Source organism: Hyperolius riggenbachi, chromosome 8 (assembly GCF_040937935.1).
Source record: "Hyperolius riggenbachi isolate aHypRig1 chromosome 8, aHypRig1.pri, whole genome shotgun sequence".
Taxonomy (NCBI): domain Eukaryota; kingdom Metazoa; phylum Chordata; class Amphibia; order Anura; family Hyperoliidae; genus Hyperolius; species Hyperolius riggenbachi.
Genome location: NC_090653.1, coordinates 83956757 through 83971110, shown reverse-complemented (window position 1 = coordinate 83971110; position 14354 = coordinate 83956757). Strand labels below are relative to the sequence as shown.

Sequence of the window (14354 nt, the reverse complement as noted above, 5' to 3'; positions counted from 1 at the left end):
ATTAATTTAGGTTACAGACAATATTTAGGGGTGACAAACAGCAATATGACAATACAGGAATACAAGAAAACCAGATCACACAGCACAGTATGGCCTGGAACCCACTGAAAACCGCAAACGCAAAACGCAACCGCTAGCGTTTTGTCTGAGCGGTTTGCAAGCGGATTCATGCGCGTTTTTGGTCGTGTTTTGCAACATTGTATTTTTTTCCCCAGCGGGTGCCTAGCGTTTTGCGTTTTGCGTTTTTATTCTGATTGGTTCTGTGAATTATTTTTCATTTTGTTACAGTGTGCTGAACCGCAAAACGCTAGCAAAACCGCTCAGTTTAGGTTTTGCTGAGCGTTTCTGCTAGCGTTTCAATACTTTACATTGAAGCGCTAACGCTCCCAAAATGCTGCAGGTCCTGCGTTTGCGTTTCTGGGAAACGCAAACGCTCCTGTGGAAGTTGCCCCATCCATTAACATCAGCTGAGCGTTTTGGCAAAACGCTAGCGTATCGCAGCGCTGCCAAAATGCTCAAAAAAACGCTCTTGTGGGTTCCAGCCCTCTGAGTACAAGGTAATGCTTAGTCAGTCACTGGATGGAGCATGGAGATTAGGCAAGTTAGGTTCACTCAGATGCATAGCATGGGTTCACAGTAATGGAGGTGCATGATCAGGTAGAACACAAAAGGAGGAGGACCCTGCCCAAAGGCTTACAATCTAGGTTTCTTTCTATCTGTCTCTATGCCTTTGGAATTGGTAAAGTTTTGAAAGGGCACCCCATGCTGTTTTTTTATATTGTAAAGATAATTTTTGTCAGTGCAAAACATACTGTATAAGCTGAACAAGATGAACCCAACAGTCCAACTCAAAACCTTTAGAGGCAGAGCCTTCTATCTTGCTGCCCCTTCCCTTTCTTACGCTTTGCCACACCCAATCAAGACAGCTCCAACCCTAGGGGTGTTTAACCTCCCTGGCGGTCTATTAAAACCGCCAGGGGGCAGCGCAGCACTTAACAGGAAATCCCGTTCAGAACTGGATTTCCTGTTTGGCTTCTCCCATCGCCATGGCGACGATCGTCATGGACGTCATCGATGTCATAACGTCATCGGGAGTCCCGATCCACCCCTCAGCACTGCCTGGCACTGATAGGCCAGGCTGCGCAAGGGGTCTGGGGGGCGGCGGGTAGCGGCGAATCGGCGCAGAGCGGCGGCGATCGGGAGGTACACGTAGCTAGCAAAGTGCTAGCTGCGTGTACAAAAAAATACAAATCGGCCCAGCAGGGCCTGAGAAATCCTCCTGCGCGGCATAGCCCGTGCTCAGCACGGGCTTACCGCCAGGGAGGTTATATCAAAACTGTTTCCCCTGTAACTCATCACAAACTGCAACTATGTACTGATCTGAGACAAGCTTATGCGCTTTTGGTCCTGTGGGAGAAAAGCGCTTTACAAATGTCTTGTTGGTGTTCACTTTATGCTTTTCAGTAAATAAGCTGATGAGTTCAGAAACCCACATCAGAAAACAAGCTGTAGGGGTCCATAGTGCACCTGCTAACAGGTGAGATAATTTTCACGTTCATTTTATGAGTGAAAGGTCCAGTAAAGGGTGCTTCCAAATACAAAAAAGCGTTATTAGGTGGACCAAATACATTCAGAATCGCCAAAGAAAAACATTAGCATGGTAGGGGATGGTTGTGGGATTAAGGGGAGGGTATAGGGGTTGGGGTATACAGTCCACAATAGTTATTGTGCAGGGTACTGCACCCTAACTGGAGTTTTGTGAGTAAACCCCACCTTTTAGCAAGTATGCCTGATACTTCTACTACCACTACTACTGGATGAAGATGTCACAATTATTTGAAGTGTATATTATGTAAAGGTTTACTGTTACAGACAACCACCGTTACTGCCAGGTGCAGTTCCATCTTCTTAAAGAGACACTGAAGCGAAAAAAAATATATGATATAATGAATTGGTTGTGTACTATGAATAATTACTAGAAGATTAGCAGCAAAGAAAATATTCTCATATTTTTCTTTTCAGGTATATAGTGTTTTTTCTAACATTGCATCACTCTATAATATGTCCAGATTACACAACACTCAGCATTCAAAATGAGTCTTTCAGAGCAGTCTGTGAAGTAATAAACTCTCCTCTGCTAGAGGAAAAGTAAACAATTTAATTACAGTTGAGATAATAAAAGTCAGATAACAGCCCTCTCCACGACCAAGTTGGTCGGAGAGCTTAATAGCTTTTTTGCATAGAGATAACAACTGGAGTTTCTCAACTCTTCCTGTACTGGAAACAATTAGACTGATGTATCTGATCTTAATGTTTTTTTTTCTTAGCTGTACTACACATACAAATCATAATATCATCATTTTTTTTTCGCTTCAGTGTCTCTTTAAAGTGTACCTGAGGCAGTGGGGGGAGGGGGCAGATGGGACACAGAAGCATGTTACCTGCCCCATGACATGCCTCTGTGCCCCCCCCCCCCCCACACACACACACACACACGCTATCACTCCCTGAGATTGACGACATGCGCTTGTCGTCAATTTCGAGGAAAGGGAGGAGAGGTATTCTCTGCTTAAACGCCCCCTGGGGGCATTCCTGAAGCACTTTACCAGCTGCCATTGAACAGCTCTGCCTCTCCCTGACCACTCCCCTTGCAGTTCCCCCGCCTCCCTGCACGCTGCTTTGTGTGAGACACACAGAGCAGCTCTTCCAGCATGGCGACCCCAGGAGTCACGAAAACGAAAGTGGGACAGTGCAGGCCACAGGAGAGTTGCAGAGCGGTGGGGATAGCGGCTACCTGATCCAATCAGCCCCCGAATCAGGTAGCATTGTTTGTTTTTAATTGTAATCCCCACCTTGGGTTCAGTTTAAAGGAGTTATCTGGGCTGGCCGGAGCAGACTGCGCAGGCGCAGTAGTTCTGCGCCTGCGCAGTCCGCTCCGGCCCACGTGGCGGTGATTGACAGCACCGCTCGCGCAGGCGCAGTACAGAGCGACCTGGAGGTCGCTCTGACGTCATCGCCGGGGACCGGGATGGAGCTCCAGCAAATGGCTGAGCGCAGAGGTGCGGCAAGGGAGGTCCTGGGAGCTTGGGGCTGGAGGAAGCCCCCGGTAAGTAGCGTTTATTTTCTTTATTCAGCACGGATAACTCATTTAAAATATAAGTTAATTGCAGGTCATCACTCCCACTGGTTAAAGGCCTCTTTTCCATGGGCGGCTGAACGCCTCGTTTGTAGAGCTGTTCAGCCTCCCAGCTGCCAGACACAAGCGGCATGCGGCTGAAAATACATGCAGCTGAACGGAAGCGTTTGGTAACGCCGGCATTTGTCACGTGGCTGGCTTACCCAGCAACAAGAAAAGTCTCATGTGGCGTCTTAGCACCCAGAAGCAACTCCATAAGTGGGCCGCCTGCCCACCGCCTGTGCCGAGCTAGCAAGCACCTGGCCGGTGGATGGAAGCAGCTGACAAGCAGTAAACTTACCGCCTTCAGCTGCTTGTGGAAAAGAAGCCTAAAGCTCTGTCTACACCAATCTACACCATATGATTCTTTGTCCGATTCAATTCGATTTGATTCATTCCGACATGTCCGATTCATGATTGAATTCGATTCAATTTGTCATTGTTTTGAATTGGAAATTGAATTGAATCATGAATCGGACATGTCGGATTGAATCGAATCAGACAAAGAATCGTATGGTGTAGATGGGGCTTAAAGGTGACCACACACCATACAATTGTTAAATATATTTTTAATTACAATCAGTTTTTCTGACTGATTGAAAAATCTGACCAATGTACCACACATATATGTTCAATTGTTCCCCAATGATTTGTTCCCCAATGATTGGGGGGAAAAATGATTGAAAACTCAGTAAAAAATTGCTTGGATCTGTACATCAAGTAATTGACAATCTACCACACATACAATTTTCATTAAAATTGATCAGAAAAACCCAACACTCCCGATCTCCATTTATTGAAGAAAAAGAAAAAATTTTGATTAGATTTCTCGAACGAATGACAAAAAAACCTTTCAGTTCAACCAATCGTTTTTATTGAATTGCCATAAAATTGGATCATTTTATTGTATCGTGCGAGGCCACCTTTATACTTCAAAATTGCTTGAGGCCCCCTGCACTCTGTCACTGCTTGCTCACAGCTAGGGCGTTTTGCGTTTTGTTTTTTTAAGCACCGGCAATTTTCAAAATCGCCATAAAAGCGCGTGTGCAATGATTCCCTATGAGAGTGTTCACATCTGAGAGGTTCGTTTCCGATCCGCGCAGCAAAGCGCTGCATGTACCATTTTTAGGGCGATTTTGCTACAATGGAAGGTATAGGAAAAATGCAAAACGCTCACAAAATCGCTTTGTGCGGCGATTGCGTTCGCGCTTTTAAGAATAAATACATTGTATTAATTCTTTTCTGGGTCAGGAAGTGAAAAAAGAAATCGCTCTGCAAAAGCGCTTTGAAAAGCGCTTTACATAAAATCATAGTGTGCAGGTACGTGCCGGGAGGGGGAAAAAACGCTCTCAAAATCGCCAAATGCGTCCGTCAGCGATTTGGATTTTAGATGTGAACAAAGCCTTAATCTGATTTGTGATTCCGATCTACAATTCTGATTTGCGATTCCAATTTTTTACTGGATGCTAGGAACACAAGAAAAAAACCGCAGAAAATACGCAGCATGGAGGACTTTTCTTTTTTAAATCTAGAAAATCGCTTGTAAAATCGCATTTAAATTGGAAATTGGAATCCATGTAATGTAAAAGAGCCCTCAGTTTCCCGGCTTGTGACGGCAACATTGTATATTGTTTTCCTGTAAAAAGATCTGTTATTTGTGAAGGTTTGTAATGTGAGTCAGCGCTGGTGTCTTGTGATGTTTGCACACAAAAGTCTGGTGGATCATTTTGCCTCCTTGTAGCAGGCATTTCTTTCGCCTGGCTGAATCTGGACAACTCTGCACAATGCTGACTCTGTCACTGGATATGCTCAGGCAGGATGGATGTGGCTGCAGGCACAGGGGAGTGTATTCTGCATGTCACACCTCCCTGCAGCTGCCAGTGATAAAGGGACACAGCTACACACTGCATACTACGCTACCTCAGCACAGGACTCACAGCCACAGCTAGAAGGATATCTCATTTCTCATTGCGGCTCTCAGCACACCCTCTGCATCCAACATGGACCTCAATCTGTCTGAAGGTAGGAAACATGTTCTTATGGCCTCACTTAACCTATGTTTCCATATGGTAATACCATAACAGAAGCTTGCTGCAGCAATGTATAGTCACCTAAAGACAATCCAGCCTTCACACTGATGTTCCCCTTTGTATACCCAACAATGATGCTTTTAAAACAAGTAGTATATTTACATAATATTTCCAGCTGAAAAATTCCTTATATTAAGTATTAGGGTCCATTTTTCCTCCACATGTGGTTTTTAACATGCAGGGACGCATTGGATCTGACATGTTAACCATTGGGCTGGAATATTTCTAATGCAGTTTTCTGTTGAAGGAGAAAAAATGGCATCTTGATGCTTCATTTCTGTATTGTGTTCTGAATATCGGCGCGGACTGGCGCGTTTTTATCCACATACGGGATTCATCAGAAAACGCGCACAAAAGTGCATATGCGAAACCACCTAAGCTTTTGGGCTGCCTTAGTTTTTATAAAATATTTCCTATATTTCCATATGGTAATTACAAGGTACAGGGGACTTGAGATGGCACAGCGTTTGGATTTATGGACAGATTCAGGTTAAGAACGTACCTATGGTCCCTATCTAGTCTGTTAACCGGGGACTTCTTGTACTACTATTAGTATATGTTTGTATTACGCTTTGCAGAGAGCTTGTGTGCTTATCAATTCACCTCATAACCATATTCTAGCATTTTTTGTTTTTACTATCTGACATTTTCTCAGTTAGACACCTTTTAGTGGTGTTTTGTGTGTTTGTTGTTTTGAAAAAAATCATACAGTTGAAAGTCCAGGTCTAGTTGTTACGGTATGTATTTATAGATACAATAATAATGCCTAAATTACAATAATTGAGTATGTGTTATACATGCAATCCATTTTTTTTAGGGGAGGAATTTTCAATTTCAGTCCTAAAGTGCAGGACTGTTTACTTAGCATAGACAGCCTGGGCAGTGGCTTAGGGCACCCTGCTGGAGAGGGTACCACATTAACACGCCAAGTACATATTTTAAGGAATTAATATGCACAGCTTGATTCTGGTTACATGAAATACATGAAATTGTACTGTTTAACCACTTAAGGACCGGGTGATTTTCTTATGATCTGTGTTGGGTGGGCTCTTCAGCCCCCAGCACAGATCACGTTGCAGGCAGGACGATCAGACTTCCCCCCCTTTTTGTCCTGCTGGGGGGGTCTGATCGCCACCGTCTGTTTGTGATTTGCAAGGGGGGGCTCCTCAAAGCCCCCCTCCGCAGCGCTATTCCCCCCTCCCTCTCCTTCCCTCCCTCTCCTCTCCTCTGTAGGCGGTACAGGACGGTGATCTGTCCTGTACCGCCTCTGATAGGCTTCAGCCTATCAGATGCCGGCGGTCAATGAAAACTGGACACGTATACTCACCTTTGTCGTAAATGGACATGTGATTAGCATAATTATAGCATTGCTGGTGCTATAACAATCCTGTCATACTGGTAGGTTAACTGCCTTCCTCCTATATACTAATCATAAGCCTCTTACCTAGGCTAGAGGATACTTGGCCAAGGTGGACGATAAAGACCACCCTTGTCGAGAATCTAGCATGTCCACAACAGGCCCCATTGCCCACTAGTGATAAGCTTGGTGGATAGACCTGGGTAATTGCTGGCATTGTTCTCCCCACTCACCCCGCCCACCACATGATGTACCCCATGCACCGCTCCATTAGCCCTCCCCTTCTCGAATAGCAAAAGAACACATCACTAGCCTGCAGGCTAACGATGCATCTGTACAGCCTTGGCCCTGCAATGTTGCCTGAGAGATGGAGTCCCGATCCCTATAGATGACATAGGGTTTGGGGTAGTGACAGAGGTTGTGCACCAAAATGGTCAAATATTGCTCTGTTCTGTCATGTTTTTTTCAGGATTTCCTTCCCCACCCACAGGAGATTTATTAAGTAGTGCTTGCTCCTACTCTACTAATGAAATAATCTTAATTGTATAATCTTACCACTGTTATGAGGTAATGGTATGGATCCATTCAAAGGTCACTCACTCAGTTTACCCTTCTACAATGTAGATTTGGTACAATTGTACAGTCAAAATGTTATCATTAGTGGCCTCCTTTAGCATACTTGAAAATGGAACTATAGTTAAAATAACGTAATTAATAAAATTGCTGTTGGTTTTTTTTTTGTTTGTTTTTTACAACATTCATTTTTTAGTGTTTGCCCATTGTAAAATATCTCTGAAATTTATCGCAAGCAGCAACATATTTAATCCTCAGGTGCATCTCTGCAGCATGTTTATTTTTGAGAATTCTGAAGCCTGTGGAAATAATGTCTGGTCTCCCAGAATGCTCTGAGAGGAGAATTTTGCATAGCTAAACAGCCTCGGCTAAGAATAACAGGGAAGGGCGGGGCTACAGGTCAACATACAGCAGTATATAGATACAGTATAGGAAGTGTTTTGCTGAAACCAGGAAAACTACTGTAAAAGTGGCTTTCCTGGATACTTTACTGAATTCTACAATATGTCGCTACAGTGCCTCTTTAAAGCAGGAGGATTAGCTATTCTATGCCAGTGGAAAAAACACACATATATAAGTAGATAAATACTTGATCTATTTACATAACACATGTATTGTACTGTCTACGTTTTCATTTCAGTACATTTTATATAGTAAACGAAGAGAATTTTGTTCCTGTGAGGGCCATGTCCTTTGCCCACAGTTTGAGGCTAAATCCTGATGTCATTTCTTCCCTTAACTTTTTTTTTCTTTTCTCCTCCAATCGCTGAGTCACCTCAGCCTTGCTTGTAAACACGAGTGAGCAGAGGATAATGTTTCAGCTAGGCAGCAGTCTACTCACCCAATCACTGAGAAGCTGGGAGGTGGGAGGGTCATTTGCAATGGCACAGATAAGAGCCTGGGGACTGAGAAAATACAATAAAAGCAAAGAGATTACTGAATAGATTGGAGAGCTTGTACTTGCAGAGAGAGATTTCTGGCAGCATTTTAAACACATTGCAATGTTTAAATAGAATTTGGTTTTGTGGCTGACAATTGCGCTTTAAAACAAGATCTGTTGGGAGACCATAAGAACTAGTGTTGTAATATAGTGATTTATATTATGTTGAACAATGATTTTGATTATAATTCTGATTTAAATTTTCATGGCAATATATAAATGCACAAATTGTGATGTTTTCATTTTCTGTAACACTACTTCTAAAGCCCCACTTCCCAGAGGGCCATGTAGACCCATGCCTTGCACTAATTAGGGCCAGATAGCCTGAAACAGCTCTCTGTGGGTGGGATTCAATGATTCTGTTTGTACTAAGCTGTTTCTGTACTATATACCAACTAACCTGGACAGGGTCAGACTGGGACACTAAGGGCCCACCAAGAAAGTTTCAAATTCCCCCCCCCCCCCCCCCCCCCAATCCCCCTGTTCCCCCCATTTTGGGCTCACATACACATGTACTCTAGAAATGTTGCATGATTATGGTAGGGAATAGATTGTGAGCACTTCTGAGTCTCCAATAAGGATATGACCACATGCGCACAGCAAAAATAGATGGGTGTCACCACGCACTGGGTCATGGGCAGAGTTAAAAATACACAAAATAAGTAGACGTGTTATTCACAGAGATTAGGTCCGACCAGATACATTTTAGATAAAATAATCAAGTAGTTACATGCCCCATGATAATTCATCAAGTAGTCAAATGGCAGCAGATATCCCCACAAAATACAATTAGATTGGCAGCCGGTATCCCCACAAAATACAATCAAATTGGCAGCAGATATCCCCACAAAATGCAATCAGATTGGCAGCAGATATCCCCACAAAATGCAATCAGATTGGCGGCAGCCGGTAGATTTCCCAGTTTAGGTAGGCGTAGGCAGGTATATAGGTGTCCCCAGTATAGATATACGGTCTATAGGTGTCCCCAGATTAGGTTGGCAGGTCCCCAGTTAGTGGAGGGGCCCCATGCTGGAAGGGGGGACAGTGGGCACAGGGCGGCGGAGAGGGGGGGGAAGCCTCCCCCCTCCCTCACCTAGGCCCCCCCTTCCATGCTCCCCCCCCCTCCAGTTAGGTAGGCAGGTCTCAGTGCCCCCATGCTGGAAGGGGGGGCAGTGGGTACAGAGCGGAAGGGAGGGGGGGAAGCTCACCTAGGGCCCCCCTTCCGCGCTCCCCCCTCCAAAATTGCCAGCCAGCAGCGGCAGCGAGCGGGAATCACTTACCGGGAGAATCAGAGAGCTCTGCGTGCCGCTGCTGGTCTGGTCTCCTGCACTGCACTGTCCAATCACGCTCTTACAGGAAGTACTGCGAGAGCGTGATTGGACAATGTCAGTGCAGGCGACCAGACCAGTGGCACGCAGAGCTATCTTGGTAAGCCGTTCGGCTGGCTGGCTGCAATTCTGGAGGGGGGAGCGCGGAAGGGGGGCCCTAGGTGAGGGTGGGGGGGGAGGCTTCCCCCCCTCCCCGCCGCTCTGTGCCCACTTTCCCCCATTCATGTGCTGTGCCCCCCTCCTTTTCAACGCTGGGGCCCCCAGGAGGCGGGGCGGCTGGGCCCCCCGATGGAAAAATCGGCACTTTGGTGGATCAGTCCGAGCCTGATCCTGGATGCATGTTGGCCAAAGTGTAAGGAATTATTTAAATGGGTATGCCCATCTCCGTAAATTACGGGTAGGTTGTAATGCCCTATTCTTTTCTTAATTAGGAAACAAATATTAACCACTCCGGGACCCATAAGGACCAGAGCCACCGTTTCCCTTAGTGATTACTGTGATTAGCCCACAGTAATCACATGGTAAGGAGTCAATGAGATATAGAGCTCTGCTGTCACTGTGACAGCAAAGCGAGCGGGTTGCAGCATCACTGGATTGGCAAGAGCAACGGCATGCAGCGGTGAAGCTGAAATGTATGCCCTCTTTGTCCCTTGCTGCGGGTCCCCCATCAGCCACTCTTCTAGGGTTCCCTCCTTAGCACACGCTGCTCGCAGTCGCGCTCCTGTTGACGGGAGCGTTCTGTGCAGGCGCAGTGCCACTGCAAATCCCACCAGCCAGGCAATAAAATAATGAATCCTGCAAAAATGGATCATATGCAAAGCACAATGGTCAGTGCATTGAACATGATGATATACTCCACACAGTATGCATCGTAAAAACATAAGTCTGAACATAGGCTTTAGCAGTGTATGGAAGGAAAGTGGTGGAAAAGTGAACTTGTTTTCTGCTGTAAAGTTTCTGGTCCTCTGTAGAGCTGGTGGGTGGGTCAGTCAGTCAGGAATTACCATGAGTGAAGATTGTGGCAGAGGGTAGTGACAGAGGTAGTGACCAATGAGAAGCATAGACAGGGTTTAGAGGGGTGGGAGAAGGAGTCCTATATGTATTAAAACGTCTATAATCACTTTATTAGGAACACTATAGAATATAGACGCCGCGTTTCATGGGTTACATCCCGCTTCCTTAGGTCTTAGGGGTTGATTTACTATCACAATAGCTCCCCTTACTGCATGTTTAGTGCGCCTTATGAGAGTTACCGTGCCTTATCAGAGTAGCGTAGCGAGCGCTACGAACGTATACCTGCTAATTGGCAGTGACGAGAGCTCCACTCATCCTGCCCTGAGCCCCTGCGGGTCCAATCACTTTAAAGGACATTATCCCCGCACTTTGATTGGCCCAATAGGCTGCCTGTCACTTCACAGGAAACTTGACAGGCAGCCTATTGGGCCAATCAAAGTGCGGGGATAATGTCCTTTAACCTCCTTAGCGGTAACCCCGTGTGCGACACGGGGTAAGCCGCCGGAGGGTGCCGCTCAGGCCCTGCTGGGCCGATTTACTTAATTTTTTTTTTTGCTGGACGCAGCTAGCACTTTGCTAGCTGCGCCAGCACCCCGATCGCCGCCGCCGCGCGCCCGATCGCCGCTATCCGGTGCGGCGCGCGGCCCCCCCCCCCCAGACCCCGAGCGCTGCCTGGCCAATCAGTGCCAGGCAGCGCCGAGGGGTGGATCGGGTCTCCCAATGACGTCCCGACGTCGCTGACGTCGGTGACGTCATTCCGCCCCGTCTTTGAACGGGATTTCCTGATCGCCTATCGCCGGAGGCGATCGGCGGGGCTGGGGGGATGCCGCTGAGCAGCGGCTATCATGTAGCGAGCCCTCGGCTCGCTACATGATTTAAAAAAAAATTATTAAAAAAAAACTGCTGCGCTGCCCCCTGGCGGTATTTTTCATACCGCCAAGGGGGTTAAAGTGATTGGACCCACAGGGGCTCAGGGCAGGACGAGTGTAGCTCTCGTCATTGCCAATTAGCAGGCATAAGTTCGTAGCGCTCGCTATGCCACTCTGATAAGGCACACTAACTCAGATAACACACGTTAACTCTGATAAGGCTCGCTAAGCGTGCAATAAGGGGAGCTATAGTGATAGTGAATCAACCCCTTAGTGTCTTTGTGCAGCAAGCTGAGAGCTCAGTGTCCTAATACCACAGTTTGCCGCCTGCCTCATCAATGTTCAGTTTGTGTATGTATGTGTGTATGTAACCTGTGTTAATCATGCTGACAAAGTAAGTTGTACACCTCTCTGCTGCTGTCACTGGCCAGCTGTCATCACTGATGGTCCTGTAATATTGATGACAGGAGTCGCAGGAACTGGCCTACTGACAGCTGGACAATGAGAACTGGGAAGAAAGGAGCAGCCTGAAACATAGCACCTTGATCAAAGCTCCATAGACACTCTCAACAGCGGTCTTTTATGCTTTAACAACTATTGTTGTGAAACAAGTTGAAACACCTAAAAAAAGTCTTTTGCTATTGTTCAAAGAGCTGATACGACTGATAAGAAGTCAATCCTAAAGTTGAATTGACTTCTTATCAGTCTTATCAGCTCTTTGAACAATAGCAAAATTATTTTTTTAAGTGTTTCAACTTGTTTCACAAGTTGCGAAAGCATAAAGGTGCCTACACATGACATACCGCCGCAAACGACGGGTCCGTCAGACCCTCCCGTTAGGAGGATGTTCAGCCGACTGTAGCATAGCACGTGTGTCTGCGCTGTTTAGAAACAGCCTTATCAGTCTGCCGACAGCGCGTACACACGTGCTACTGGCGGCTGAACGTCCGCCCAGCGGGAGGGTCTGACGGACCAGTCGTTTGCGGTGGTATGGCAAGTGTCCCCGCCTTAAAAGACCGCTGTTGAGCGTGTGTATGGGACTTAAATCTCAGTTCATAAACAGATGAAATTACTTTTAAGCACCAAATTAAAACCTCAATTAAGCGAGAGTTAGGTAATTAGGAACAGTCATGTGAGATAAAAATATGTTCAGTTTAGAATTGTTTATTTTTTAGTTCAGACTAAATACATAAAATAGATTGTGTACAGTTCATTAACACTTAAATATACCAGTTCCCCATAGCCGGATCATCCACAAGGCAATTCTGGGCAAGTTTAGGGGCCTGATGGATGCTATCCACCACCAAATCTAACTAAAAAATCCAGGTGACCATCAGCACTGGACAAAAAGTGCTTTCTTGCCTAGGGCCCAGAGGAGCTGTCAGCCATACTATCTCAGAAAAAAAACCCACATATATAAGTAGATAAATACGTGCTCTACTTATATAACATATGTATTACACTGTCCACATTCAGATTTTAGTTATTTTTCTACAGTAAAAAAAGAGAAAATCCTTCTTAGCATCTCACATTTTAAGTGTGGCTATTTTGAAGCCAATCCTAATGACATTTCCTCCCTTACTCTGCTCTGTCTGATTGTGTATGTATTGCCTGCCCTTCACTATAGAAAGTGCATTGCCTCAGCATGAGAAATATTGGCCATTCAGAGATGAACAGAGGTGTGGGAGGGGAAAACAGGAGGGAAAGAAGCTTCCGCCAATCAGGCTGCATTAGTGAAGTCTGAGAGGAAGTAGAGAAGCAAAAAAAGGACAACCCAGCATGCCATGCAACTTCCTTTTTGCGTACCAAATGTTGTGTGTACCAAATAAGAGTCAGGTAAACTGGGGAATGATAATTTATCAACAAGAAAAGTAATAGTGATTTTAACTTTTGGATTGCCTGGTTAGCATCCGTATTACTTGTTTACTAGACAAAAATAAAGAATTGATTTTTGAATTTATGCCCGACAGTTACACTTTAATCCATTTCTGCAGTTCCCATCCATGCACCTAGGAGCTGGCAATGAGCTAGATAAAACTGGCCAGTCTAGGGATACTCCCAGCTCGGTTTACCAGCCTACTATTCCTTTGAGCAATGGGACAGGGCAGGGGGTATAACAATAACCCCCGCTAAGGGGGCTGCTCCTTTGGAAATGAGCAGAGCAATGGCAGTATCATACATTAAAGTCATCCAGAATGTCCTCCTCACGCCTCTCTTTTTCACTGTAGTCGGCCCGCTGTGCAGACTATTATCCTGTCACATGACCTGCAGAGGCGGGAGCCGATGGGAGACTGTACAGTGACTTCAGTGAAGAAGAGGGGAGTGAGGAAGATATGCAGCTCCGCTGGAGTGCTGCCTCTAATCTTGGTGGGAGGGTTGGGGCCCGGTGATCAGCGTATGTGTGTGGGGGGGTGTCGAGATTTCAGCAGGGTCACGTCACATTGAAGTTACACCTGGGACAGGGTTTTTGAGGTGGGAGGGAATGGAGTCCCCCCCTCTCCCAACACACACACGTACAAACACAGGTTATTGCGGACAGTCATAGGAGCTCTACAGACTCCCTGCTTGCCCTATAAAGGTTCCTGGTAATGAAGGGATGAGAGTATATACTGCTATCCAAATAATCCAATTAAATTAGACAATAACCCCTGCTGGAGCCATTCAGTAGGGGGATCTTCTAACACAGGGGTGTCAAACGCAAATACAGTGAGCCGAAATTGTACACTGGGACCTAGTCGCGGGCCAACCTCAATGTCTCCTGGCCACCATCCTCCATTATAAAATCCTCAGGTGTCTAATGGCTCCCCTCCAACCCCTATACAGTTCCCTGGGGTCTAGTGGTCCCTTCCCTCCCCTATACAGTTCCTTGGTGTCTAGAGCTTCCACCCTCCCCTATACAGTTTCCTAGTGTTTAGCACTTTCCCTCTACCTCCCCCATATGGCTTTCCTTGTGTTCTAGGGCTTCACTTCCAATATAGCTTCCCTGGTGGTCTAGAGTGGGCCAAACA

General features: G+C 46.0%; 1 protein-coding gene across 2 annotated transcripts in view; it reads left to right on the top strand.

The window, feature by feature from the left end:
* Positions 1-14354, top strand: part of LOC137528989 (zinc transporter zipt-7.2-like) — a 73510-nt gene that overhangs the window by 30517 nt on the left and 28639 nt on the right. The window contains exon 1 of one of the 2 annotated variants that reach the window (XM_068250838.1): positions 5067-5197. The exons of the other annotated variant lie outside the window; for it this stretch is intronic. Within the exon in view, the coding sequence (XP_068106939.1) occupies positions 5176-5197 (22 nt within the window). The 5' untranslated portion in view covers positions 5067-5175. Of the gene's footprint in view, positions 1-5066; positions 5198-14354 lie in introns of those variants that run through there. 2 annotated transcript variants of the gene reach the window in all.